This window comes from Cetorhinus maximus, chromosome 12, assembly GCF_964194155.1.
Source record: "Cetorhinus maximus chromosome 12, sCetMax3.hap1.1, whole genome shotgun sequence".
Lineage (NCBI taxonomy): Eukaryota > Metazoa > Chordata > Chondrichthyes > Lamniformes > Cetorhinidae > Cetorhinus > Cetorhinus maximus.
Genome location: NC_135890.1, coordinates 14,637,359 through 14,663,397, shown reverse-complemented (window position 1 = coordinate 14,663,397; position 26,039 = coordinate 14,637,359). Strand labels below are relative to the sequence as shown.

The window sequence follows — 26,039 nt, the reverse complement described above, 5'->3', positions numbered from 1 at the left end:
TTTGAACCCTGCCATTCCCTTGCCCTTTGCCAAAAGTGTTGCTTAGTGCTCCCTTTTCTACACCACTTATTATTTTATTCACCTTTGTAGCGTCACCTTTTGGAAAACCTTCTTCCTTCAAGATGGGAAAAACTCAAAGTCCCTGCAGTAGTTGAAGTTATCTTCAGCTTCAAGTGTCTCCCTGCTATCACAGAGATTAGATTCCACCATCTACCATGGTGGGATTTGAACCTGGGTCCCCAGAGCATTATCCTGGTTTTCTGGATTACTAGTGACAATACCACTACACCATCACCTCCCCAATGAGTTCTACCCTAACGTAAACTTGACTCCAATGCATTTGATCCCCTGAAGGTCAACATTGTATAAGTGCTCCCTGATCACCCAATGTTAATGAGCAGAACTTCAGAGTTTTTATCCATTGTCATTGGATGGTAGCCCTCACCCAGACAACTCCACCCCAAGTACACTGCCAAAATGCTGTCCCATGGATGCAGCACACCACCCGTCCTTGTGAACTGCTTGGCAGTGGGATCAGAAGTTATTTCATTGATCCCTTTTTGAAAAGATTAACTTCACTGCTGTCCTGACTGCTTTTCCTCTGCTAATCTGTGGGGAAACAGGTTTTGCCCAATTTCTGTCCTCGCTTGCTAAATTTTAACACTGGCACTCCGGTTCAGGAATCACAGCCTAAATCTAACATAGTCTAACTCTAATAGCCTGTTTATATCGACATACTCTGAGCTTCTCGGCTGTGCTGGCAGGAGTTACTTTGTGAATAATTTGTATGTGATGTCAATTAGCAATGATCTCCCTGAGCTAGGTTGAAGCGGCTGCTCTGGTTCCTTCCCCGGTGTAAACAGTGCTGTTTTATCAAGATTGCCTTTTTCTTCACCACCCCTCCCCCCTCACGCCCCCCTGCCTTGCCTTTACCCTGCGCACACATTGAAAATAAGGCAAATTATCTGCAGAGCCAGTCACTGCGACCTGAGTGCAATGCTGGCCAGTAAATGCCAATCAATCAAGTTGGATGTCTTGATATAATCCCTGTCACGCTTTAATGTGGTCCAGTGTGTACCTCACAAATAGTGCAAGATCCCATCTCCACTTGATGAAAATTGACTGACTGATGGTAAAAGCGAGATGCATTTCAAGGTACAGAATTCATTTTAATTCTGATTGAACTTATTTTGCGAAGTAATACACAGGCAGAAGACTGACTCACTAAATGCAGGATTAGACGGCAGCCACACTCTGTCCCTCCAGACTGCTCCGCCATTGAATTAGATCGTGTCTGATCTGTACCTCGTCTCCGCTTACCTGCCTTTTCTCTCCGTCTGTTAATATATTTATTAGAGGGGGAAAAAAATCGCTCCATCTCTGTTTTGAAATTTTCAATTGATCTCCAGCCTCAGCAGCTTTTTGCAGAGAAGAAAGTTCCAGATTGCCACTTCCCCTTTGTGTCAAGAGGTGCTTCCTGACATCACCCATGCACAGCCCAGCACTGAGTTTAAGGTTATGCCCCCTTTGTTTCAAACTCCCTCCAAACAGAGAAAATAGTTTCTCTTTATCGACGCTTTCAACATGCTTTAATTGTCTAAAACAATTTAGTTAAATCACCCCTTAAACTTGTATGTTAGAGGGAATACAGACCTAGCCTGTACAACAATAAGAGATAGTCTGTGCGACTGAGGCTGACGCAATCCTGGGGCTTATCAGGCACTGGCTGTGCTCGAGTGCAAAAGCGATGAACCCCTGCCTTAGTACGAAGACAGCTCATTTAAAGATTGCTCCTGCTGGTAATGCGCTGGGAACATGCTAGGTTTGTGGGGATGGGAGTTTGGACACCAGCAGCATGGGAGCTTCAGATGACCCCCTAAATAGAAGCAAGTGCATTGTGGAGGTTGGGAGCTGAGGTGAGGATTACTGTATTGGAGAAGCTTTAACATTTTGAGGCACAACACTGACAGAGTGGGAAGGCTGGCTGGCCTCAAATATAAATGGAGACCCCTAAGGAAATTGTTTTGTTGCAGTGCCTTATATTCTCATGAATGCTGAATGAGGCACTGCTCAGGTGCTCTGGCTTCATCATGGGGTACCTCCGTCCAATTTGAATAGTATTTATTGAATTTGTGGAGTTTTGATGAATCTTGTCTATGCTCAGGATCCCTATCTCTACAACCGCCTCCAGCCCCACAATCTCAGAGATATCTGTGCTCCTCTAATTCTCGCCTCTTGAGCACCCTAATTTTCATCGCTCCACCATTGGTGGCCGCGTTTTCAACGGCCAAGCTCCGAAGCTCTGGAATTTTCTCCCTACACCTTTCCACCTCTCGACCTCTCTTTCCTCCTTTGAGATATTCCATGAAACCGTCCTCTTTAACCAAGCATTTGGATATCTGCCCTAATATCTCCTTATGTGGCTCGGTGTCAAATTCTGCTTTATAACACTCCTATGAAGCACATTGGAACATTTTATTGCACGAAAGACACAACATAAATACAAGTTGCTGTTACATACACTATGCAAATTCTCCTAGCATTCTGTGCACTGATTGGCCATATTTTGGGGTGCTGAGTGTTGCATTCAATAGTGCACTGGATCAGTGTTCGATTGCGTGTGTCTGTCGATTGCTCACCATGTGCTTTGCGGTTGTCCATTCCCATTGTGCATCTTTCTGCAGTAGATTTCAAAGAGGCTTCATGTTCTTTGTGTACTTAGGAAAAAAGTTGTGATAAAAGTTGTTAGTACCAAGGAACAATGCCAACTCTTTCACATTAGACAGGATGGGAAGTGTATGAATAGCTTTGATGTTGTATTTTTTTTATTCATTCATGGGATGTGGGCTTCACTGCCTGGGCCAGCATTTATTGCTCATCCCTAATTGCCCTTGAGAAGGTGGTGGTGAGCTGTCTTCTTGAGCTGCTGCAGTCCATGTGGTGTAGGTACACACACAGTGCTGATAGGAAGGGAGCTCCAGGATTTTTGACCCAGCGACAGTGAAGGAACAGCGATATATTTCCAAGTCAGGATGGTGAATGACTTGGAAGGGAACTTCCAGGTGGAACTTCCATCTATCAGCTGTCCTTGTCCTTCTAGATGGTCGTGGTTGTGGGTTTGGAAGGTGCTGTCGAAGGAGCCTTGGTGATTTCCTGCAGTGCCTCTTGTAGCTGGTACACACTGCTGCTACTGTGCGTTGGTGGTGGAGGGAATGAATCTTTGTGGATGGGGTGCCAATCAAGCGGGGCTGTTTTGTCCTGGACAGTGTCAAGCTTCTTAAGGGTTGTGGGAGCTGCACTCATCCAGGCAAGTGGGGAGTATTCCATCACACTCCTGACTTGTGCCTCGTAGATGGTGGACAGGCGTTGGGGGGTCAGGAGGTGAGTTACTCATCAGAAGATTCCTAGCCCCTGACCTGTTCTTGTAGCCACAGTATTAAATGGCTAGACCAGTTCAGTTTCTGGTCAATGGTAACCCCCAGGGTGTTGATAGTGGGGGATTCAGTGATGACAATGCCATTGAACATCAAAGGGCGATGGTTGGATTCTCTCTTGTTGGAGATGGTCAAAGCCTGACACTTGTGTGGCGTGAATGTTACTTGCCACTTGTCAGCCCAAGTCTGGATATTGTCCGGGTCTTGCTGCATTTGGACATGGACTGCTTCAGCATCTGAGGAGTCATGAATGATGCTGAACATCGTGCAATCATCACCTAACATCCTCACTTCTGACCATATGATAGAAGGAAGGCCATTGATGAAGCTGCTGAAGATGGTTGGGCCAAAGGACACTACCCTGAGGAACTCCTGCAGTGATATCCTGGAACTGAGATGACTGACCTTCAGCAACCACAACCATCTTCCTTTGTGCTGGGTATGACACCAATCAGCGGGGAGTTTTCTCCCTGATTCCCATTGACTCAGCTTTGCAAGGGCTCCTTGATGCCACACCCTGTCAAATGCTGCCTTGATGTCAAGGGCAGTCACTCTCACCTCAGCTCTTTTGTCCATGTTTGAACCAAGGCTGTAATGAGGTCAGGAGCTGAGTGGCCCTGGCGGAACCCAAACTGGGCATCAGTGAGCAGCTGTTTGATAGCACTGTTGATGACCCCTTCCATTACTTTACTGATGATGGAGAGTAGACTGATGGGGCAGTAATTGGCTGGGTTGGATTTGTCCTGCTTTTTGTGTACAGGACATACCTGGGCAATTTTCCACATAGCCGGGTAGATGCCAGTGTTGTAGCTGTATTGGAACAGCTTGGCTAGGGGTGCGGCAAGTTGCGAAGCACTAGTCTTCAGTACTATTGCCAGAATATTGTCAGGGTCCATGTCTTTGCTGTATCCAGTGCCTTCAGCCATTTCTTGATATCAGGTGGAGTGAATTGAATTGGCTGAAGACTGGCATTTGTGATGCTGGGGGCCTCCAGAGGAGGCCTAGGTGGATCATCCATTCGGCACTTCTGGCTGAAGATTGTAGCAAATACTTCAGCCTTATCTTTTGCACTGATGTCCTGGGCTCCTCCATCATGGGGGATGATGATATTTGCAGAGCCTCCTCCTCCAGTCAGTTGTTTAATTGTCCAACACCATCATGACTGGATGTGGAAGGACTGCAGAGCTTAGATCTGATCCGTTGGTTGTGGGATCGCTTAGCCATGTCTATCACTTGCTGCTTATGCTGTTTGGCATGCAAATAATCCTGTGTTATAGCTTCACCAGGTTGAAACCTCATTTTCAGGTATGCCTGGTGATACTCTTGGCGTGCCCTCCTGCACATTTCTGCGGCAGGCAGGTTGGTGAGGATGAGGTCAAGAATGTTTTTCCCTCTTGTTGGTTCCCTCACCACCTACCGCAGACCCAGTCTAGCAGCTATGTCATTTAAGACTCAGCCAGTAGTGGTGCTACTGAGCCACTCTTGGTAATGGACATTGAAGTCCCCCACCCAGAGTACATTCTGCGATCTTGCTCCATGCTCCCTCCAAGTGGTGTTCAACATGGAGGAGCATTGATTCATCAGCTGAGGGAGGGCAGTTTGACCTGATGCCATGAGTCAATATTGAAGACTACCAGAGCAACTCCATCCCAACAGTGTACCACTGTGCTGCCACCTCTGCTGGGCCTGGACATACCCAGGGATGGAGGGACAGTGATGGTGGAGTCTGGGACACTATCTGTAAGGTATGATTCCGTGAGGATGACTATGTCAGGCTGTTGCTTGACTAGCCTGTGAGACAGCTCCCCCAATTTTGGCACAAGCCCCCAGATGTTAGTAAGGAGGATTTTGCTGTTGTCATTTCTGGTGCCTAAGCCGATGCCAGGTGGTTCGTCTTCATTCCTTTTTTTGGTGACTTTGTAGTGGTTTATTTCAAGAGTCAACCACATTGCTGTGGGGGCCAGGTAAGGACAACAGATTTCCTTCCATAAAGGGCATTATTCCACAAGATGGGTTTTTACAACAATTGACAATGGTTTCATGGTCATCAGACTTTTAATTACGGATTTTCATTGAATTCAAATTCCACCATCTGCCGTGGTGGGATTCAAACCCGAGTCCCCAGAGCATTACCCTGGTCCCTGGATTACCAGTCCAGCGACAATATCACTACGCCATCGCCTCCCCTGTGTGTGCTTTACTCCAGCTGCTGTCACTCTGTACCCTAGAAACTCAACCTCAGACGATGTAAATGTGCATTTGTCTTTGTTGAGTGTCAAATTGTGTTGTGTGAGTCGAGTGAAGCATCTCTGAAATATTGCAGGCCTCAAGTCTCCCAGCCCAACTGAGATCAGAGTGTCCGGTAATATATTATTGACCTCGGTATCATACCCAATGTTTTAATTCCAGCTCTGCATCTTTGAACAATTCAGCTGCACTTCTGAAGTCTAATCTGCCTGAATTAGATAATTATAAATATATTTATTTACAATCAATCACTTGCAAACAATTACGATTCTGAGTTATCTCCCATGAGTGAAATTAAGCTGCCAATGGAGCAATTTGTTTTGTACATTGATAAATTTGTCATGTTAAAAAAAATGTTAGTTTGCTGCTTGATTGCTCAAGTACCCTTGGAGCTTTCAGAACAAGAGGTTATTTTCCATTTTACGTAAAACTTGCCCAATTGATTTAGCTTCTTCCGAAGTGTGAACAGCTTGCTTCTTGGTGTGATGAGCATTGGGTTAATGAAAAAACCCATGGGTTGTTTGTGTTGTACCACAATCATTGCACAACCTCATGAGCACACAATTGGAATTTTTTGGCGCTTGCCATTAAACTGAATAAAGAACTTGCTTGACTGAGAAGCACCTCACGGTTTCTAAGAATTTATTATATTATGAATAAATAGCGAATGACACAGACCAATCTTCTTTCCATCTGGAACAGCCTATAATCCTTAGCAAATGGATAAAAAGTCTTGCAGTTACGTAGCACTTTTCATAATCATCAGATGTCTCGAAGTGTTTTACAGCCAAGCAAGTACTTTTGAAGTGTAGTCACCATTGTAATGTAGAAATGCAACAACCAATTTGCACACAGCCAGCTCTCACAAGCAGCATGTGATAATCAGATAATCTGTTCTTTTGTGATGTTGATTGAGGGATAAAATATTGGCCAGGGCACTGAAGGTAACTTCCCTGCTGCTCTTCAAAATAATGGTTTGGGATCTTTGACATCCACCCCAGTAGGGAGATGGGGCCTCAGTTTAACATCTCAGCTGAAAGATGGCACCTCCAGCAGTGCAGTACTCCCTCAGTACTGCACTGGAGTGCCGCTCTTGATTTTTGTGCTCAAGCCCTGGGGTGGGACTTGAATTAGCAACATTTTGACACAGAGGTGAGAGTTGAGGCACAGAAGCAAGGAATGTGTTTATACTTCTTTAGTAATTTTAATCAGGATACTGTCAAATGCTACAGGACCGTCACCATTTTTCTTGCAGCTCATAATCTATTGATTAACTTGCGCAGTGAGAAGTTTGGTAAATATCTGGTGGGAGGGCTGACTGGTCCCAAATATAATGCTGGAGACTCCCAGGGAAATTGTTTTGTTGCAGTGGCTTACATTCTTCATGAATGCTGAATGAGGCACTGCTCAGGTGCTCTGGCTTCATCATGGGGTACTTCCGTCTAAATTGAATAGTATTTATTGAATATGTGGAGTTTTGATGAGTCTTGTCTATGCTCAGGATCCCTATCTCTACAATCGCCTCCGATCTCAGAGATATCTGTGCTCCTCTAATTCTCGCCTCTTGAGCACCCTAATTTTCATCGCTCCACCATTGGTGGCCGCGTTTTCAACGGCCAAGCTCCGAAGCTCTGGAATTTCATCCCTACGCCTTTCCACCTCTCTACCTCTCTTTCCTCCTTTGAGATATTCCTTAAAACCTTCCTCTTTAACCAAGCATTTGGACATCTGCCCTAATATCTCCTTATGTGGCTCGGTGGCAAATTCTGCTTTATAACACTCCTTTGAAGAGCTTTGAAATGTTTCATTGCATTAAAGGCACTACATAAATACAAATTGCTGTTGTATACACTATGCAAATTCTCCCAGCATACTGTGCACTGATTGGCCATATTTTGAGATGCTGAGTGTTGTATTCAACAGTTCATTTGTTTAGTGTTCGATTGTGTGTGTTTACCGACTGCTCACCGTGTGCTGTGCGATTGTCCATTGCCATTGTGCATCTTTGTGCAGTAGCTTTTGAAGAGGTTTCACGATCTCCGCATACTTAGGAACAAATTGGTGATAAAAGTTGGTACTGGAGACTGTAAAGATTGGTATTGGTTACAGAGACATGAACTGATGACAACATCATGTTTATTTGAATTCATAAATTTACATTAAGTCTTCAACGTAGATAATATCCCACGCTGCTTTACAGAAAGGAGAGGAAACAAATTGAATCCACAGCCACGAGGAGGGGTTAAGAGAGTTGATTGAAAGTTTGGTCGAAAAGATGAGTTTTAAGGATGTTTGTTCCTAAAGGTGGAGAGGTGAAGGGTTTGGGGGAGAGTTCAGGGATTAGGACCAAGTTGGCTGAAAGTTTTGCAACTGACAGTGGATCTAAGGAAAAGTGAGAGAGTTGGAAGGCTGGGGAAGGCTAGATGGAGGAAGAAATGTTTGCTTTGCATTGGAGTTAGAAAGAAATGCAGCACATGCAGTAAATGTGTGATTGAGCATTGAGATGGCAAGTCCACGATTGACATGGTCATGGGCTATGGAAGGGGCAGGGTTGAAGGGTCAAACGGCATATTTCCAGAATAAGCTTTCTTGAAGTATAAATGGAAATCCTCATATGTTTCTTGATGCATGCTGGTTTCTTCACGGCTGGGATTCAAAGGGGACAGTAATGCTTATGGAGGGCAGTAGTAGATAGGGTTTGGATAACACAGATGTCAGTGTTAGTCTTATGGAGTTTTCCCTGGCTACCCTTCAGGGTCAGGGGCTGTTTATGCTGAATTTGCTTTCGATGTTTTTGAGTGGGTGGTGTCCATGGTGAGTTCAATGCTCGTGTGAAGGGTGGAACCTTGGTGATTCCTAGTGGTTGTTTCTCAGCTCCTACTTCCCCGTGTCCTTCGATTCAGTTCAATCATAAGTTGCTGTTTAATTGCTGAGACCCCATCAGATAGACTCTTCAAGCTGTAGTGAAGAATGTTTTATATGAAGCACGTTAAATAATGAACAAATAGTGTGGGGGTGGAGGGGAGAAAAAAGAGCTTAATCCTGAGTTAATAATCTGGAATCAAATATGTGATAAAATAAGAGTAATTGTCATGTCCTTTACAGCTAAGTGCACTTAAGGGCTTTCATCACTTTAATATTAAGTGTCATGTTAATGGGGCTGTCAATCATAGTCTATTGCAAAGACACTTAGATCAGCTGCTGAGGTATTGTAACGATCATTAGCTATTGTGTTAGCATTGGGCTGTATAACTGTCTGTCCTTTCAAAATAGGTGGGAGAGACGTCCAAATCTGAGGCCCATTTTCAGATTGCTGGATAATTGCTGACAATCGCTTTCCCATTACCAGTTGAATAGTTTCGCTTGTCACTGCCTTTTTAGTCAGTTGGCTCTCAATTATCAAATCTGGTAAAGAAAAGACTTGCACTTACATAGCACCATTCACAACCTCAGGGCACCCCGAAACGCTTTGCAGCAAATCAGGTACTTTCCGAAGTGATGTCACTGCTGTGATGTGGGAAATGGAAGATGCTCCTTAGCGAACAAGGGAGCGGTGATCTGATTGAGGGGGACCAATCACACGAGCAGCTTGTTGATGTTATGAATGGAAGCTTCAGGCTTCCAGTTGGCGTCGGAAATTGGTCATCTTCAATAATGGCAACCCCATACCCCACAACTGACACTGCGATAAAGGAAGCAGATATAGAACTGGTTTGAAAAGTCCATCGCCTTAGTCTGCACGAACTCGCAATAACTCACCGCTCTGACTGAATCCTGAATCTTGCCCATGGCCTTGTGGTCCCAGCTCTAGAACCTCGTCCAGCCTCTCAATTCAGCAAGCAGTCCTCTCTGCTGAGTCTGGACGTGCATATGCACTGCCTCACCTTTTCACCGCTCCATCATTGGTTGGCACTGTGTCATTCTTTAAAATGTGTTCTCTGGGTCTCAGTCACGCCCGGAGATCGCTTTGCTTTGCTATCTATCTCTCTCTCTATACTGTCAAACGCCCCCACAAAGCTACCATTTTTAAGCAGGCTTCCCCATGCCTATCGCCAGCGCCAGCAACGTGCCTGTTATTCCCTAGGCCAGGATTTTCCATACGTTGGGCGGCTCCGCACAGCTATTTCACGTGGGTGGGCCAATTAAGGCCCGCCCTGTGTGGATCGCGAGCGGTAGTGCTGAGCGCAACCTGTGCGGGCGGAGGGAGGAGGGAGAGTCGGGTCCAGTGCTTTTTCGTGCGCATGTATTCAAAAGAGTGCTTCAAGCTCCCTGAGCCACAGAGCTGCCTTAGGGAAATAGAAGCGCTTTTTAAAAAAAATATATAAGGACGTTAAAAATTTAGTGAAACATGTCCCCCATGTGTCTGTGACACACGAGATGGGACATGTTTTTATTTTCAAGATAAAGTTTTCATTTCATCAGCATTAGCTTTAGGAAATCTCATCCCGCTCGTGGATGAGGGTTCCTAAAAAACGTAAAGGCCGCTTGGCCTTTTCGCCTGCCCGCCCACCGTAAGGTTGGACGGGCAGTGTGAAGTTCAACTTAATTACCTGGTTAATGGCCTTTATAGGTCTTTCAATTATCAGTAGGCGTGCAGCCGACTCCAGAGCGCACCTGCTGAACGAAATATCGCACGAGTCCGCGATGACGTCGGGACGCTCGCCTGATGTCATCGCGCATCGTTTTACATTCCGGCCTGTCAGGCAAGCACCCGCATGCCGAATGTAAAATTCTGCCCCTATTCAGGGCGCTGAATACGTTGTTGTTGATGGAAAAGGGTTTGTTTTAATTTTCTTTTCCTCTGGCATTCTCCCCTCCTGCGAAATTCTTTTCCCTCCTAATATTTTCTCTTGCCCCAGCGTTCTCTTCTCCTCCTCTGGCGTTTTCCATCCCACCCCAACATATTCTCTATCTTCGATAATCTCCACTTCTGCACCCCTCGCCTACCTCCTCCCAAATTACTATTCTCCCCACCTCTCCTGAAGAGGGTCAGGTATGATTCTACGCTTTGCAAATGCCCTCTAGCATCTGTCAAATCTCCCTTGGTGATCTTTCCTCTTGTGTGAACCTAGACATGAATGACGGGAGCATTCTACATGAGAGAGAGTTTTTATTTTAAGTGGAGCTTTCTCAATATCCTCTGAAGTGAAAGCAGTGTTTTGTTATATAAGATAAAGTACTTTTACCAATCTTGCTGAATGTGAATCACATAGAAGCTGAAACATTACTATACCAGGGAGAAGAATCTACAAAATTCCCTCATTGATATTTGGGTGCTAGTTGGGAAATCGCACTGCCTTGTATATCGAATCGTGGAATGATACAATACAGAAGGCCATTCGGCCCATCATACCTTGTGTCAGCAATTTGAAAGAGCTATCCAATTAGCCCCACTGCTCCTGCTCTTTCTCCACAAGTCCGGCAATTTTGTTTCCAATTCAAGTATTTATCCAATTCTCTTAAGCCACGATTGAATCTGCCTCGACCACCTTTTCCGGCAGTGAGTATCGGATCATAATAAGTTTACTGCACAAAAAAAAAATGTTTTCCTCATGTTGCCAATACATTCTCAATGAAGTTTGAAAATCATCATTCCTCAGACCAATGGGCATTCCATGGGGGCTGTTACTCAAACCGCGATGAGCAGCGTAGCAACTGTGAGTAACCAGTGGGAATTGTTGTGCTGTTTGTCCTGGCTGCTGTTGCCCAAGTTGTGTGTGGAAGGGCACAGCTGAGAAATGGAGTTACAGCTAATTCCTGGCATCAGTGAGGTTTGATGGACTCCTCCAAAACCATAACAAAAACAGAATTACCTGGAAAAACTCAGCAGGTCTGGCAGCATCGGCGGAGAAGAAAAGAGTTGACGTTTCGAGTCCTCACGACCCTTCAACAGAACGGAGCAATATCAAGAGAGGGGTGAAATATAAGCTGGTTTAAGGTGGGGGGGGGCGGGGGGAGAGAGGTTGGGGGGGGTGGTTGTAGGGACAAGCAAGCAGTGATAGGAGCAGATAATCAAAAGATGTCACAGATAGAGGAACAAAGAGGTGTTGAAGGTGGTGATATTATCAAAGAGAATGTGCTAATTAAGAATGGATGGCAGGACACTCAAGGTACAGCTCTAGTGGGGGTGGGGTGGAAAGACTGACAGGGCATTACAGGTATAGATTTAAAAATAATGGAAATAGGTGGGAAATAGGCATCATTTTTGGCAGAAGTCAGAACAGATCAAAACATTCTAACGTACACAACTTACAACATTAAATATCACCAGTCGTGAACTACATTTTGTAAAATGTATAATCTTGCCGCCTCTCCTTTGTTTTCTCTCCTCCTTTCCTGAAACCTCTGTCTCATTCTGGGTCACGGTTCCAAATGTACCAGCCTCCCTCATGTGCTCAGCCAAGCGGCCACTCTTCACGTGTGGAACCGAACTCCCTCTTCTAGGGCCGTCCCTCGGGACGGAGGGTGACTCTGGTTCGATGTGTTTTGAGATGGCTGATGAATCCAATGCCTGAGCGCAGACCCAGCCACAAGCAGGGCAGGTGGTGCTTGAAGGGCTGGGCAGATGAGCTGTTTGGAGGTGTGTGCACTCCTTCCGATGCCTCGAATTCACCTCTTCACCCTCCTGACAGAGTTTCTCGGTGTGTTCCTGAATGAACCTTCGCCATTTTGATTGGTCACAGGCCAGGGGCTCCCGTGAGTCGGTGAGGATGTTTGACCTCTTCAGGGGCGGTTTGAGGAATCCCTATAGCCTTTCTGTGGGAGTTCCGTGACTGAGCTCCGAGTAGAACAGTTACTTCAGGAGTCTGGTATCAGGCATACGAATGACATACCCTGCCCAATGGAACCGGTTTTGGGTGGTTAGCACTCTGACGCTGAGCAAGTTGGTTTGGGCGAGGACCCTGCTGTTGGACCGCCTTTCTTGCCACCGGATCGGGAGCACCTTGTGAAGGCACCACTGGTGGTACATCTCCAATGAGACGACCTACAGTAGGTGCCTCAAAGCACTGGAACCAAACAATGAGCAGTTTGAACCATAGGTGGACCAATTCCAATTGTATCCTTCCCCAACATCCATACAGGCCTGTTCTTAAAACGGGACCTACTGAGTGGCAATCAAGTTGATTTTCTCCCCCCGTACCAGTGCCCCTCCATATTCTAGGGGCATCAGAGTCAATTATAGCGCCATCTGCTCATCATACTTAGTGAACTCTGGGCAGTATGCGGATATAGAACCTGCACTATTCCTGTTCCTATTGGCTCAGGAGGGCAGGGGGATGATTTTAAAGGGCTGGTATAAAATCAGGACTCAAAACCTAAAGGCAGCATCATAGGTATAAACAGGGCAGAGCTAATACTGAATGACTAGCTTGCATTTAGAATCAGTTGCAGGTTTTCGTTTATGAGTGAAAGAGGGACGCCCAACAAAGAGGGGCGGTTTAATTAATGTGCGATGAGAGGGGAAAAAAAATAAATAAATGGAAGCTCCAGAATAACATTTGGCAGCACAAAATCTTCAGTAATTGCCCCCAACTGACACTTTGACAAATGAGGCAGTCAGAGAGCTGGAGAGTTGTGGCTGGATTCCGAGGAGCAGCAGTCTGTTCTCGACAAGTGGGATAGTGCCTGATTCCTGAGTCCCCACCAGTCATTCCAGTCGCTGCGTCATCCCAGGAGCCGAGAACAGCCTGCTCTTCCTGGATGGCTGCCATGGTGCTGCTGTAGTCCTCTGCATCTCGAGCAGACTGCTTTTCGCACAGTTTCCTGGGGCGCCCATGCTCAGCTGAGTGCTCGCTGGGTGCTAGGCTGGCGGCAGGCATCGTGACGTGGATTTGGAATAATTGGGCCCCTGCTTGTCCTTGGCATGGCCTCGCATTGACACCAGCAGGCTTAACGTCATGTGAGCCCTCCATGGGAAGAACTCTGAGAACTCAGCTCTCCTGCTCTCTCGCACACTCGTGCGGTGAGTGCAAGCTGATAACTTGGACAGGGTGAGGGAGAAAGGGGATGAGTGTTGTTCCAGCCAGATGCGGAACTAAGACAAAGGTCACAAAACACTCAACCTTCCAGGCCTCCAACCAGGAGCGCCAGTTGGATCTGAGACCAAACTCACTTTGGACAAGTTGGTGAACAGACACCACATCCATGGTCCTACTTCATCCACATAGATAATGGCACAACGAGACAGAACAGCTACATACAGCTGCTATGTAGGAGCAACCTCCTATACAGTCGAAGCAGTCATCTACCAATCCAGATAGACTGGCGATGCTGCATTCATCTACCAACCCAGATGACCATCAGGTCGTTGAACCTGATTCATCTGTTAATTTTCCTCTGCCCAGCAGAGTCTGGGAAATTACCTGCAGGACCAAAATCCCAATATTGTCAAAGGAGCTGAGCACCCGTCCGGGTAGACTCGTCAAGCCGCCACAGCGGTTGCCTCTATAAAAAAACAAATGCAAGTCAGAGACTCAGGAGAGAGGTAGTATAATGGGGGAGAATCAGGGGCTTGTGTGGGAGATGGGGTTAACTCTAACTGTGCGATATGCTAATGAAACGCAAGCCGGGATTTTCTATTCCCCTTCGCGGCGGGCACCACAACAGGTGGGAGCGGAAAATATCGGGAGATCGCAAAAATCGGCTTCATGTCGTCGTAAAACCAACCCGCTCCGCCCGTCAATGGAGGGGGCCGAGTTTCCTGCTGCTGCGTGTTGGGAAGCTAATTTCAATACATTAGAATGTCATTATAAGCCCTGCTCGCCGGAATCATCCCCCCCACATGCCGGATCATGAGCTCATGTCAGTGTGATTGCACGCCAACGTGTTTCACGCCTGTACGTAAGCGACTTGCACCTGGTGAGTTGCACCTTGCTCAAGGTTTGTTTGCCTACCTTGCTTCAGGCAGCATTCGTGGTCATTAGCACCAAGGCTTCACAGGCAGCACCACATCATTTTTCGGAGGGTTCACGGCTGTAGGGCTAGGGCTCGCTTGGGGAAGGGGGAGAAGTAGCCACGGGCAAGGGAAGAGGCTGCAGGGCGAGGGCTGTACTAGGGAAGAGGGCTATCCTAGGGTGTGTGTGGCGACGCAGGTCGATCTGTGTAAGTGGTCTCAAGATGGTGAGGGCTGAGGAGGCAGTCTCCAGAGGAGGTGAGGCCAGATGGAGATGTGAGGGTTTGTGTGAAAGAGAGAGTGGTGATGTCCCTTGAGCTGGCAGTGAGCGAGCTGCCAGTGAACTTTTGGTGGCCTTGTGAATGTGAGTTTAGAGCGATGAGATGGTTGCCTTACCCTGACAGCACGGATGAGATCATTCATCTTCTTTCTGCACTGGATGGCCGACCTCTTCTGTGCATTGTTGGCATTGATCACCACTGCCACCGCCTCCCAAGCCGGAGTGGTGAGATTGCTGGACCGTCTCCGGCCAGAGCGGAGGTAGAGGACATCACGGCGGACCTCCAAAAGGCATTCCCCTGACAGATCACTGAACTCTCCTTGGCCTTCGGGGCCATGTCTTCACTGGAGCAGTCCCAGGCTACATGCATTGAGAACTGTGTGAGCAGCTGCAGTTTAGGTATAGCACCTGGAGTGAGGAAATGGTGAGCCAACGGCATTGCTGGTGATTCAGAGGCCGTCCGAGGCGTGTTTCCTGTGGCTGCATAATTAATGAGGCAGGAAGTGGATGACACAGTGCAAAAACCCACCCTTGTGGCTGACAGGAAAATCATCTTTTCTCTTGCCTGCCACTGCACTTAGTGCAATTCAGGGAAAATTCCGGCCACAGTGTACATCATCACAAGACATGATGCACTGTCTCCTGGTCTTGTTCTCTCTTGTACAACCTTGTGGTTCAGATGTAGTCACCATTCGAGATTTTCCAATAAAGTTAACGTTTTCCTTACATAGGAACATAGGACTCAGGAGCATGAGTAGGCCATTCGAGCCTGCTCCGCCATTCAATAAGATCATGGCTGATCTGGGTGTGTTAAAACTCCACTTTGCCATCATCCGCCCATAACCCTTGATTCCCTTGTCTACCAAAAATCTGCCTTGAATAAATTCACTGACCCAGCCTCCACTGCTTTCTGGGGAAGAGAACTTCACATATTAACCACCCTTTGAGAGAAAAAAACAATTCTCATCTCTGCCTTAAACTGTAGAACCCTAATTCTTCAACTGTGTCCCCTGGTTCTAGTTTCTCCCACAAGAGAATCCACCCAATCAAGTCCCCTCAGGATCTTATATGTTTCAATAGGATCACCTCTCATTCTTCTAAACTCCAATGGGTACAGGCCCAACCTGTCCAACCTTTCTACATAAGATAAGCCCCTCATCCCAGAAATGAGTTCAGTGAACTTTCTCTGAACTGCTTCTAACGCAATTATATCTTTTTTCAAATAAGGAGACCAAAACTGTACACAGTATTCCAGATGTAGTCTCACCAAGGCCCTTACCTCAATAAACTCTGTGAATATTCTGTGTTAGCACAATGAGACCAAGAGTATTATGGCTAACACCCGGTGAAGCAACTTTGAGACATTTTACTACATTAAAGGAGCTTATAGAAATGCAAATTGTCTCAATTGTTTGTAATCTGTTGATGAACTTGTGGTAATGCAATCCTTTGAAATATTTGATTCTTGAGAATGTGATTTTGTTAATGGGTTTTGAGTTAGGGAGAAAACTAGGCATTCTCGTGTCTTTCTTTAAAAGAGGAATTTGAACCCCTCAATGCATAATCAGTGCCTACCTTGATTGAAAATGGTGAGTGCTCTTGTTAATGACGGGGAACAGATGGGAGCTGTTACTGAAGCGACTGCCTTTGCTGAGCATTGGTTGGTTGGACTGTCTTGCTCAAGATTGTGTTTTCTTTATGACAGGAGATCATCAAGTTGTGCAGCTTCACCTGAAGTCCAAGGAGACTGGCATGACCTTTGCTAGCACCAGCTTCGTGTTCTACAACTGCAGTGTCCACCATTCGTAAGTTTGCTTGCTCAAGGAGGAACAATTAGAAGCAATAGTCCTTTAATTCAATGGACCATTGGTGCACTTTCCTTAGAACGTTTGATTTACCTGTGGGTTCATTCTGACTGACCTAATGAAAATAAAAGAAAGACTTGCATTTAAATCTGCTCTTAACCTTCTGTGCTGTAAGGAATAGCCATCCTCTCAGCTGGTATAAGGATAGTTATGGTCATGGAAGGAGAGTTTGTGATTAATCAGTCTGTGAGTCTTTCCTCTACTTCACACTATTTCCCAAGGGAAGAGTGCAAAGATAGGAGGCGTAAGTCAGGACTGTGATGGAATACTCTCCACTTTCCTGGATGAGTACAGCTCCAACAACACTCAAGAAGCTCAACATCGTCCGAGAAAAAGCAACCTGCTTGATTGGCACCCCATCCACCACCTTAAACATTCACTCCGTCCACCACCGGTACACAGACGCAGCAGTGTGTATCATCTACACGATGCACTGCAGCAACTCACCAAGGCTCCTTTGACAGTGCCTTCCAAACCTGCGACCTCTACCACCTAGAAGGACAAGGGCAGCAGATGCACGAAAACACCACCACCTGGGAGTTCCCCTCCAAGCCACTCACCATCCTGACTTGGAAAGATATCACCGTTCCTTCACTATTGCTGGGTAAAAATGTGGAACTCCCTCCCTAACAGCACGGTGGGTGTACCTACACCACATGGACCACAGCGGTTCAAGAAGGTGGCTCATCAGCATCTTCTCAAGAGCAATTAGGGATGAGCAATAATTGCTGGCCTAGCCAGCAACGCCCACAGTCGATAAATGAATATATAATAAGAGGAAAAACAAATCTGACTAAACCTAGGCAGTGCTGCAATCTCAGGTTCAATTGAGCTTAAACTTAATTGACATCAGGTATCTTGAGGTACTTTGTCTACTGATGGAAGCTCAAAGGCTACTGGTTGCAGGAGAGGCCACAACTGAGATCAGGAATCAACAAAATCTTCATATAGATTTTGAGGTTGATTCAGCAGCAAGAAAATCAGTTCCCAAATTTGACTTTGTTTTTCTTTTCCTTAATTTAAGAAATCAGACCTAGAAGAAAAAAACAACAGAAAATATTGTAATAAAATATTTATTGCATGAAAATTAATTTTGCCCTCTTACAGCAGTTGATCGTTAAGATGAACATTGCTGTAAATGATTAATTGTTTTATTACTGTGCCTGTAATGCAGCAATTTTTACATGATCAAGTTGGTCTACAAAACGTTGAATAAAAGATCAAATAAATAGACTGCAATTAGTGATGTCAATTTAGCAAAACAGGCAGAGCCTGAAATTCTGCTGATTTCTCCCCCTCCATCCCTCCCACCCCAACGATGGAGACTGATTGATTGATTTCTTGTGGAATTTCCCAGATTAACTGTTGATGCGTGTGGTTTAAGTGGACTGACCATAGAATGTAGAATGGGTTACGACACAGAAGGTGCCCATTGGACCCATTGTGTCCCTGCGAGCTCTTGCAACTCCCTTCGTCCCACTTCCCCACCCTTGCCCCATGGCCCTGCATTTTTTTTTTCTATTCAGACAATTATCCAATTTCTTCTTGAAAGCCATGTTTGAATTTGCCTCCACCGCGCTCTCCGGCAGTGCGTTCCAGATCCTAACCACTTGGTGCTTAAAAAGGATTTTCCTCATGTCACCGTTGCTTTTTTTTTGCCAATTACTTTAAATTGGTGTCCTTTCATTCTTGGCCCTTCTGTCAATGGGAACAGCTTCTCCCTACCTACTCTGTCCAGAACCTTCATGATTTTCAAAACCTCTTATCAAATCTCCTCTCAACCTTGACTCCTCTCAGGAGAACAGCCCCAACTTCTCCAAACTATCCACCCTAGATGAAATCTCATATTCCTGGAACCATTCTCGAATCTTTTTTGCACTCTCAGATCCTTCCTAATGTATGGCACCCAGAATTGGACACAACACTCCAATTGAGGCCAAACCAGTGTTTTATAAAGGTTCACCATAACTTGCTTACTTTTGTATTCTGTTCTTGTTTATGAAGCCCGGGATCCCAAATGCCTTTTAAACCACTCTTCCAAACTGCCCAGCCCAATAAATTAATCCGATAATTAATTGGATATATATCAATGATTTGTTCACAAATCTGCAGGTCTCTCTGCTGCTGCACTCTCTAGACCGGAAATATGGATATGAATGGACGGACTCTAAACATGTCCATGCAACATTGCCCTGTCAGCCATTTTGACAGAAATGTTAATCCCACTTAGAAGTCACGGGTTTATGACTTTTATTTAAAATGGCAGCCATAAAGAATAGTGAGTGAATGCTTAAAGCTTCCATATCCTGCCCCACACCATCTGAGATCTTTACACTCCTCTAATTCTGGCCTCTTATCCATTCACAATTGTAATTGCTCCACCATTGGCAGTTCTGCCTTCAGTCCTCTAGGTCCTAAGCACTGGAATACCTTCCCTAAATCTTTCCACCCCTCCACCTCTCTGCCCTCCTTCTAAGATACTCCTAAAATCCTCTTTGATCAAGCTTTTGCTTGCCTATCCTAATATTTTGCTATGCAGCTCAGCGACAAATTTAGTTAAGTGCTCCCCTGAAGCACCTTGGAATGTTTTACTGCATTAAGAGGTGCTGTATAAATACAAGTTGTTGTCCTCTGTTGAAATGAGCTCTGGTTTCTAAGCTACCATCTTTTTTTTCCAAAAAAACATGGTCCCTTTCCCATTTTCTTCTCTTGGGGGTATTTTTCTGGACACACAGTCATCCTTCACTACCGTCCTGAAATGGATAACCCTCAAGCTTGGCAAACTATTTGGCAATGGGATGAATCTGGATCTTATCCTTACTCTGAGCTCTGCATGCAGGTATACCCACACACATTGTCTACAGGATGCACTGCAGGTGGTTGCCTAGGCTTCTTCTCAGCATCTCCCTAATCCATGACATCCCCCACTTAGAAAGGTGAGGGCAGCAGGTCCATGGGGATGCCATCACCTCCGAGTCACACTCCTTCCTCACTTTGAACTATATCACCCTTCCCTCACTGCCACTGGATCAAAATCCTGGAAATCCCTTCCTAACAGCACTGTGGATGTACCTAGGCCGTATGGACTGCAGCAGTTCAAGAAGCCACACCACCTTCTCAAGGGCAATCAGGGATGGGCAATAAATTTTGGCCTCGCCAGCCACACCCGCATCCCGTGAAGGAAGAAAAAAAATTGTATTCCTCCAAACAGTTCCCTGGGTGAGATCGACTGATTCAGTAAAAGTCACTGTATTTATCCATGTGAATGGTGGTAATGGTGGGCTCCAGGGCAGTTTTGTTTGATGCGAGAGGCAGCTCTCTCCTATCTAGAGACCAGCAGGTATCCATCACTATAATTTAATCTGCGTAGAACCAAGTGAATCACAGTTCGTAAGAATAGTACAGCACAGGAGGCCATTCAGCCCACCATGCCTGTGCCAGCACATTTGAAGAGCAGTTCAATTAACCCCACTCCCCTGCTCTCTTCCCATTTCCATCCAGTTTGTTTTTCCTTTAAATATTTATCCACTTCCATTTTAAAAGCTACTATTGAAAACCCGTTTCGACCACAGGCAGGGCGTTCCAGATCCGGTCCACTTATCCCGTTAAAAAAGAACTTTTTCCTCATGTCGCCTCTGGTCCTTTTGCCAATCCCCTTAAATCTGTGCGCTCTCATTACTAACCCTTCATCCGTTTGAAGCAGTTTCTCCACATTTGGTTTATCTAAACCCGTCATGATTTTAAACACCTCGGTCAAATCACCCCTTAGCCTTCTCTGCTCTACAGAGAACACCCCCGCTTCTCCAGTGTGGACCTCTTATCTAAAATGACCTGGTCCTTTAAGACCATTACCTGTAATTAGAAATGTGAAACTCTTGAGACAGAAACAGTTATATATTCAGTCAGAGACATATAGGACGGAATTTGGCTGTCGGCGAGCAGGGGGTGGGGGCCGCTCGCCGACGAGTAAAATGACGTGGGTTGACGTTGGGCGGAACCCCCGACATCATCCCGCCCCATTTAGATCTTCAGGAAGGCGGGGGCACAGCAAAATCAGCTGCGGGCTCGCCGACCTGTCAATGGCCAACTGAGGCCATTGACAGGATCATTAAAACAATTAAAGGACCTGCCCGTCCAACCTTAAGGTTGGCGGGCAGGCCAGGAGCCCCAGCGGGCAATAGAAAAAACATGAAACTTCATCCACCAGTGGGACGAGGTTTCACGTAGGGATTTTAAAAGTTTAATAAAGTTTTAGTGTAAATTATGAACATCTCCATGAGGGGGACATGTTAAGGATTTATTTTTTCTATTTTTAACGTTTTTAAAAGTGTCAGCGATATCCCTGAGGCAGCACTTAGCCTCAGGGAGATGTGGGCTCTTTCGTGCGCATGCGCAAAAGAGCGCACTCTCGCTTTTAGGGAATCCCCCCAGCCCGCACAGGAAGTGCATAGCGCTTCCCGGCGGATGTCAGGCTGGGCAGGCCTTAATTGGCCCGCCCACGTAAAATGGTGGCGGGGCCCGCTTCTCCGGCAGAGATCGGCTCCCCGCCTGCCAGAGATTGGGTCGGGCCTGCCCGCCCAGCAGGCAGAAAATTCTGCCCATACAGTCGGAACTGCACGAACTGTTACATATTGATCCTTTATTATCTCTTCCTAGCAGACTCCCTCTACTGTTACATGTGTGTATAGTAACCTCAAGTGGACAAAATGCACAATGCAATTTTCAATACACTACAAGAATCATAGAAAATTTCAGCACAGAAGGAGACCATTTATTCAGCCCAGCTGGCTCTTTGAAAGAGCAGTTATGCTTATCCCCACAACCCCTTTTTTTTTCACCTGTATCCTCATAAATTCCTCGTCCTCGAGTACCTGTCCGACCGCCTTTTAAAATTACTAACGGAGTCAGCTTCCACCAGCCTTTCAGGCAGAATGTTCCAGATCCCGGCTACTCTCTGAGTGAAAAACACTTTCCTCATTTTCCTTCTAGATCTTACGCTGGTGATTTTAAATTCATGACCTCTGGTGATTGACCCACTTGCCGGAGGGAATAGTTTTTCTGTGTGTCGTTATCAAAACCGCCTCATTGTTTGAGGGAGCAATGGAGGATTAATCAGAGTTTAATTACCGTTATACTCGTAAATCTCTGTTTCTAGGTCAGAAGAGACTAGTTTGAATAACTGGCTTGTTTTTTTGACCTCTGAAAGTATGATGACTCAAAATTCCCTGATGGTGTAGCTGGGTTCTAATTAGCTAGAAGTGGCCTGACTTTTAACATTTGTAGAGTGTGCAATGCCCTCTGAAGATTCATTTGATTGTCTATTTTGTCTAACCAGGTGCCTGTCGTGTGTGAACAGTCCCTATCAGTGCCACTGGTGTAAATATCGACACATGTGCACACATGACCCACGGACATGCTCCTTCCAGGAGGGTTGGGTCAATGTTTCAGAGGTAAGGGAATTTTCCATTTTTCTTCCCTCCCCTCCCCACGCAGCTGTCTGAACCAGCTAAAGTTTTACCAGCCGAAAAGTCACAAGTACACGAGAATGTGTGATTGAGGTGGGGGCATCTGAGCCCTTCCAGTTTATCCTGGAACTCTTTTCCGCAAATTGCTTTTTGAGGCTTGGTCTGTCGAAATTTTCAAGACGGACAACGATGGATTTTTAAAACAAGAACAGAATTGCCTGGAAAAACTCAGCAGGTCTGGCAGCATCGGCGGAGAAGAAAAGAGTCGACGTTTCGAGTCCTCACGACCCTTCAACAGAACTGAGTATAGTTAGGAGAGGGGTGAAATATACATTTCACATTATATATATATTATATATTTCACCCCTCTCCTAACTATACTCAGTTCTGTTGAAGGGTCGTGAGGACTCGAAATGTCGACTCTTTTCTTCTCCACCGATGCTGCCAGACCTGCTGAGTTTTTCCAGGTAATTCTGTTCTTGTTTTGGATTTCCAGCATCCGCAGTAGTTTTTTGTTTTTATTGATGGATTTTTATTTGGTCAGGTGACCATGGGGGTAAACAGAGTTGAGATCCAGATCAGCCATGATCTAATTGAATGGCAGAACAGGCTCAAGGGGCTGAATGGCCTCCTTCTGTTACAATGCTCCTTACCTTTCGGGGCAAATTCAGGGCCTGCATGGACCATTTTCACCTCCTCTTTCTGCCTTCTTCCGCCCCGCTCCCCCTCTCTGGGCCTGTAGCACTTCACAATGATAAATCATCAATGGTTGGAGACTTTGATAGCCCTAAACTGGGATGGTCCGTTGTTCTCCAATTTGCAACAGAAGTTGTGTAACACCTGCCTGAACCAGTGCAGTAAGGCTCGGTGAGGCAGCACCACTGACAATGCAGCACCCCTGAAGTGCCAGCCTGGATTACGTGTTCAAGTTTTTGTAGTTGGAGCTGAACCATAAAAAAAAATGCAAAAGTGGTTCCATTCTGTTACCCTGAAGGAAGGCACTTAGGGAATATTGTCAACCTAACCCACAGGACTGGTAGGGGGTCCGGACATCCATTTTATAGCTCGCCCGATTTTACCCCATTGATTGCAGTGTGTAAAATGGGCAGCTGCATGTATTTCCCGTTGGGGTGGGGCTGAGTGGCTGAGGGGTTTCAGTTAAAGTGAAATCCTAGTGCTTTATGCTTGATACTGTCCAAATTTATTTCACAAGTTATCCCAACATCCAGTAGAAAGTTCCATGCCATAAATTGGGCCAGATTGAAGCCTAAGCCCTGGAGGTTAACATGCTTAACCTACTGCCACACTCAGTCTTGTAGCATTCTTTGTTTTGTTAAGTTCTTTGCCTGTGGTTTGCAATCATCCAAGCTTCTTTGCTTGAGGCACATTAGCAAGGGAGAATGATGCTGTGCTTGTAGGATTGGCTAGCTCACCAGCATAACTCCATTAAACCAAGGCTGTAAACAGACAGGGATCTCATTCGGCAAAAGTAACAAGAACTAAATGTTATCCCAGCTACTATGGTTTAAAATTCAGAAGGATTTACTCCCTGGTCCTCCCTGTCTTGTAAATTATCTATTGAGACTGGCAAGATGGAAACCCAATGAGTCCTCCTCCGGGTTGGACCCACATGTGAGTGCAGATTAAGTCAAGGCTACAACACTCCTTCTGTTCTTGTCTTCTATTCTGTTATGACGTGACAGGTGATGTGTGCCAGGTGGACCAAATCCACCAGGGAACCTTGGCCACGCTACCACGACGGTTTTGCAATTTGTATTTATTATGAGAACATTGGTGCACTGACTTCAGAACCAATGGATCCACTAACACCCTTTAGAGATTTTAAAAATTAAATTAAAATGTTTATTAACAAAAGAAAATATTCCAAGCACATACATAAGATTACAGTTACATAATGTTATAACAAATCCTAAAATCCTTAATTAACCTGACTCCTAACTACACACCCCCTTTAAGGCAACAGTCCAAAATAGATTTTAAATTTAAAAAGCAAGCCAGCAAATTAGCACAGCCCCTACTCGACAGTGGAAATCCAAAAGCTTTTCTCTAACTTTAGTTACTGGACACAGCAGACTTTTGCAAAAATGGCTGGAGGCTTCTTCAAGGCTGTTTCACACACTCCTGTTAGATCTTACATGGCCCCTTAATATGGCCTTTCATTCCCCTTTTGTATGTTTCTCTCTCTTCAAACTGTAAATTCCATCGTTCCATATGCCTTTGCAAATTTACTTTTCCCAAAATATAAAAACCTTTCATGTTGCCAATATAACCTCTTTCCTTTTGAGAAAAATAAACACACTTCTGGGCCTTGCTTATCTTTCCAGTTGTAAACATCCTATCATTCCTTTGAAATCCAAACAACTCCTTCACTTATCTAAAAATGCAAATTTCCTTCACACCTTATATGCTAAGACCCCATCCACGTTTACTCATTAGCATTTAAAGTGCCCTTCTACACCTAACTCCTTTTGATAGTTTCAAGCTTGCAGTCTAGCTGACTCCAACTCAATTAAATCACACACAGACAGAATCGTCCATACTCAGCCCAATAAACTACTTTATAATAACCCACAATAATGTTATGAAAATTGTTATAGTTTCGTAACAATTCATAAATGCCTGGAGTAACTGGATACAAATCTGTTCTTCTTCACTGGCCCATGGAGCATAGGAACAGGAGTAGGCCATTCAGCAACATGAGCCTGTTGCGCTAGGCAATTAGCTGATCTGGATTGTAACTCCACCTTGGTTCCGTAACCCTTAATCGCTGTACCTAACAAAAATCTATCAATCTCAGTTTTTAATTTTTCAATTGACTCCCAGCCTTAGCAGCTTTTTGGACAGTGAGTTCCAGGTGTCCACTGCCCTTTGCATGAAGAAGCCTTTCCTGAAATCACTCCAGAATTGCCTACCAGTATGTAAGTCAACCTTTGAAGCCTCGAAAAATCCCTCCAAAAATCTTGTATGCCGAGTATAAAAGTGAGCTGCCATGTAGATTTGGATGGTCACCATCTTTGTCGGTTACCATGTGACATCTGCTCTGTGTGGGCGTGTCTAAAACATCTGTGCACCTTTGCAACACAGTTCGTACCACCTGCTTGATCCCTTGCACCCGGTTATAAGGTGCTGGTAAGTAAAACACCCATCTATGGGGTGAAAAATTGAGGCTGAATACTAATACGAGTGCAGCATGTTGTGGCTGAAAAGCTGGGTCGACTTATGTGCCGAGTATATCAAAAAACATGATTTTTGGGGCTTGAAAAATGGAGTTGTCTTATACGTTGGGTTAACTTGTGCATTGTGAGCTATAGTAGCTCTAATTTTAAGGTTATGACCCCGGGCACAAGGTCAATGGAAAGCTAGCAAGAACAAGGGTGATTATTGTGCTGGGCTCAGTGCAAAATAGGATGCAAATAGCGAAATTTTGGCCAAGTTGGTGTTTGTATACGGTGAAGGTCAGGACTGTTGCAGAAGTTGAGTGGCTGGTAACAAAGGAATGGATGAGATTTTAAGTGGAGGTCAGGTAATGATAATTCACCGTTCACCTTGTCGACTGCTGCCCCGCAGGCAGCCTTGTCAATGGATATTTTAACTAATTTGCACCTTAATCAGCATGGTGCCTGCCGCAGGAGATCTGTGTGAGCAGATCAAGCAACAGCAAGGCTCTTCAAACAATTGTATGGGAGTATCCTCACTGAGACAGAGTCCAAACCAGGAATTATAAAGCAGGAAACATAAATCAGATTTAAATAATGTAGAGCAAAAGAAATAAAGATGGGGAAATACTGATGAGATTAGGGAGAGAGATCAAAGACATAAACAGAAGAAGGAAAA

General features: G+C 45.4%; 1 protein-coding gene across 4 annotated transcripts in view; it reads left to right on the top strand.

The window, feature by feature from the left end:
- The window catches only part of plxna4 (plexin A4), a 675,025-nt gene that overhangs the window by 479,888 nt on the left and 169,098 nt on the right, over positions 1-26,039 (top strand). For all 4 annotated transcript variants that reach the window (XM_078553048.1, XM_078553047.1, XM_078553046.1 and 1 more), the window contains exons 8-9: positions 16,560-16,659; positions 22,055-22,169. In XM_078553048.1, coding sequence (XP_078409174.1) covers positions 16,560-16,659; positions 22,055-22,169 — 215 coding nt within the window. The remainder of the gene's footprint in view (positions 1-16,559; positions 16,660-22,054; positions 22,170-26,039) is intronic.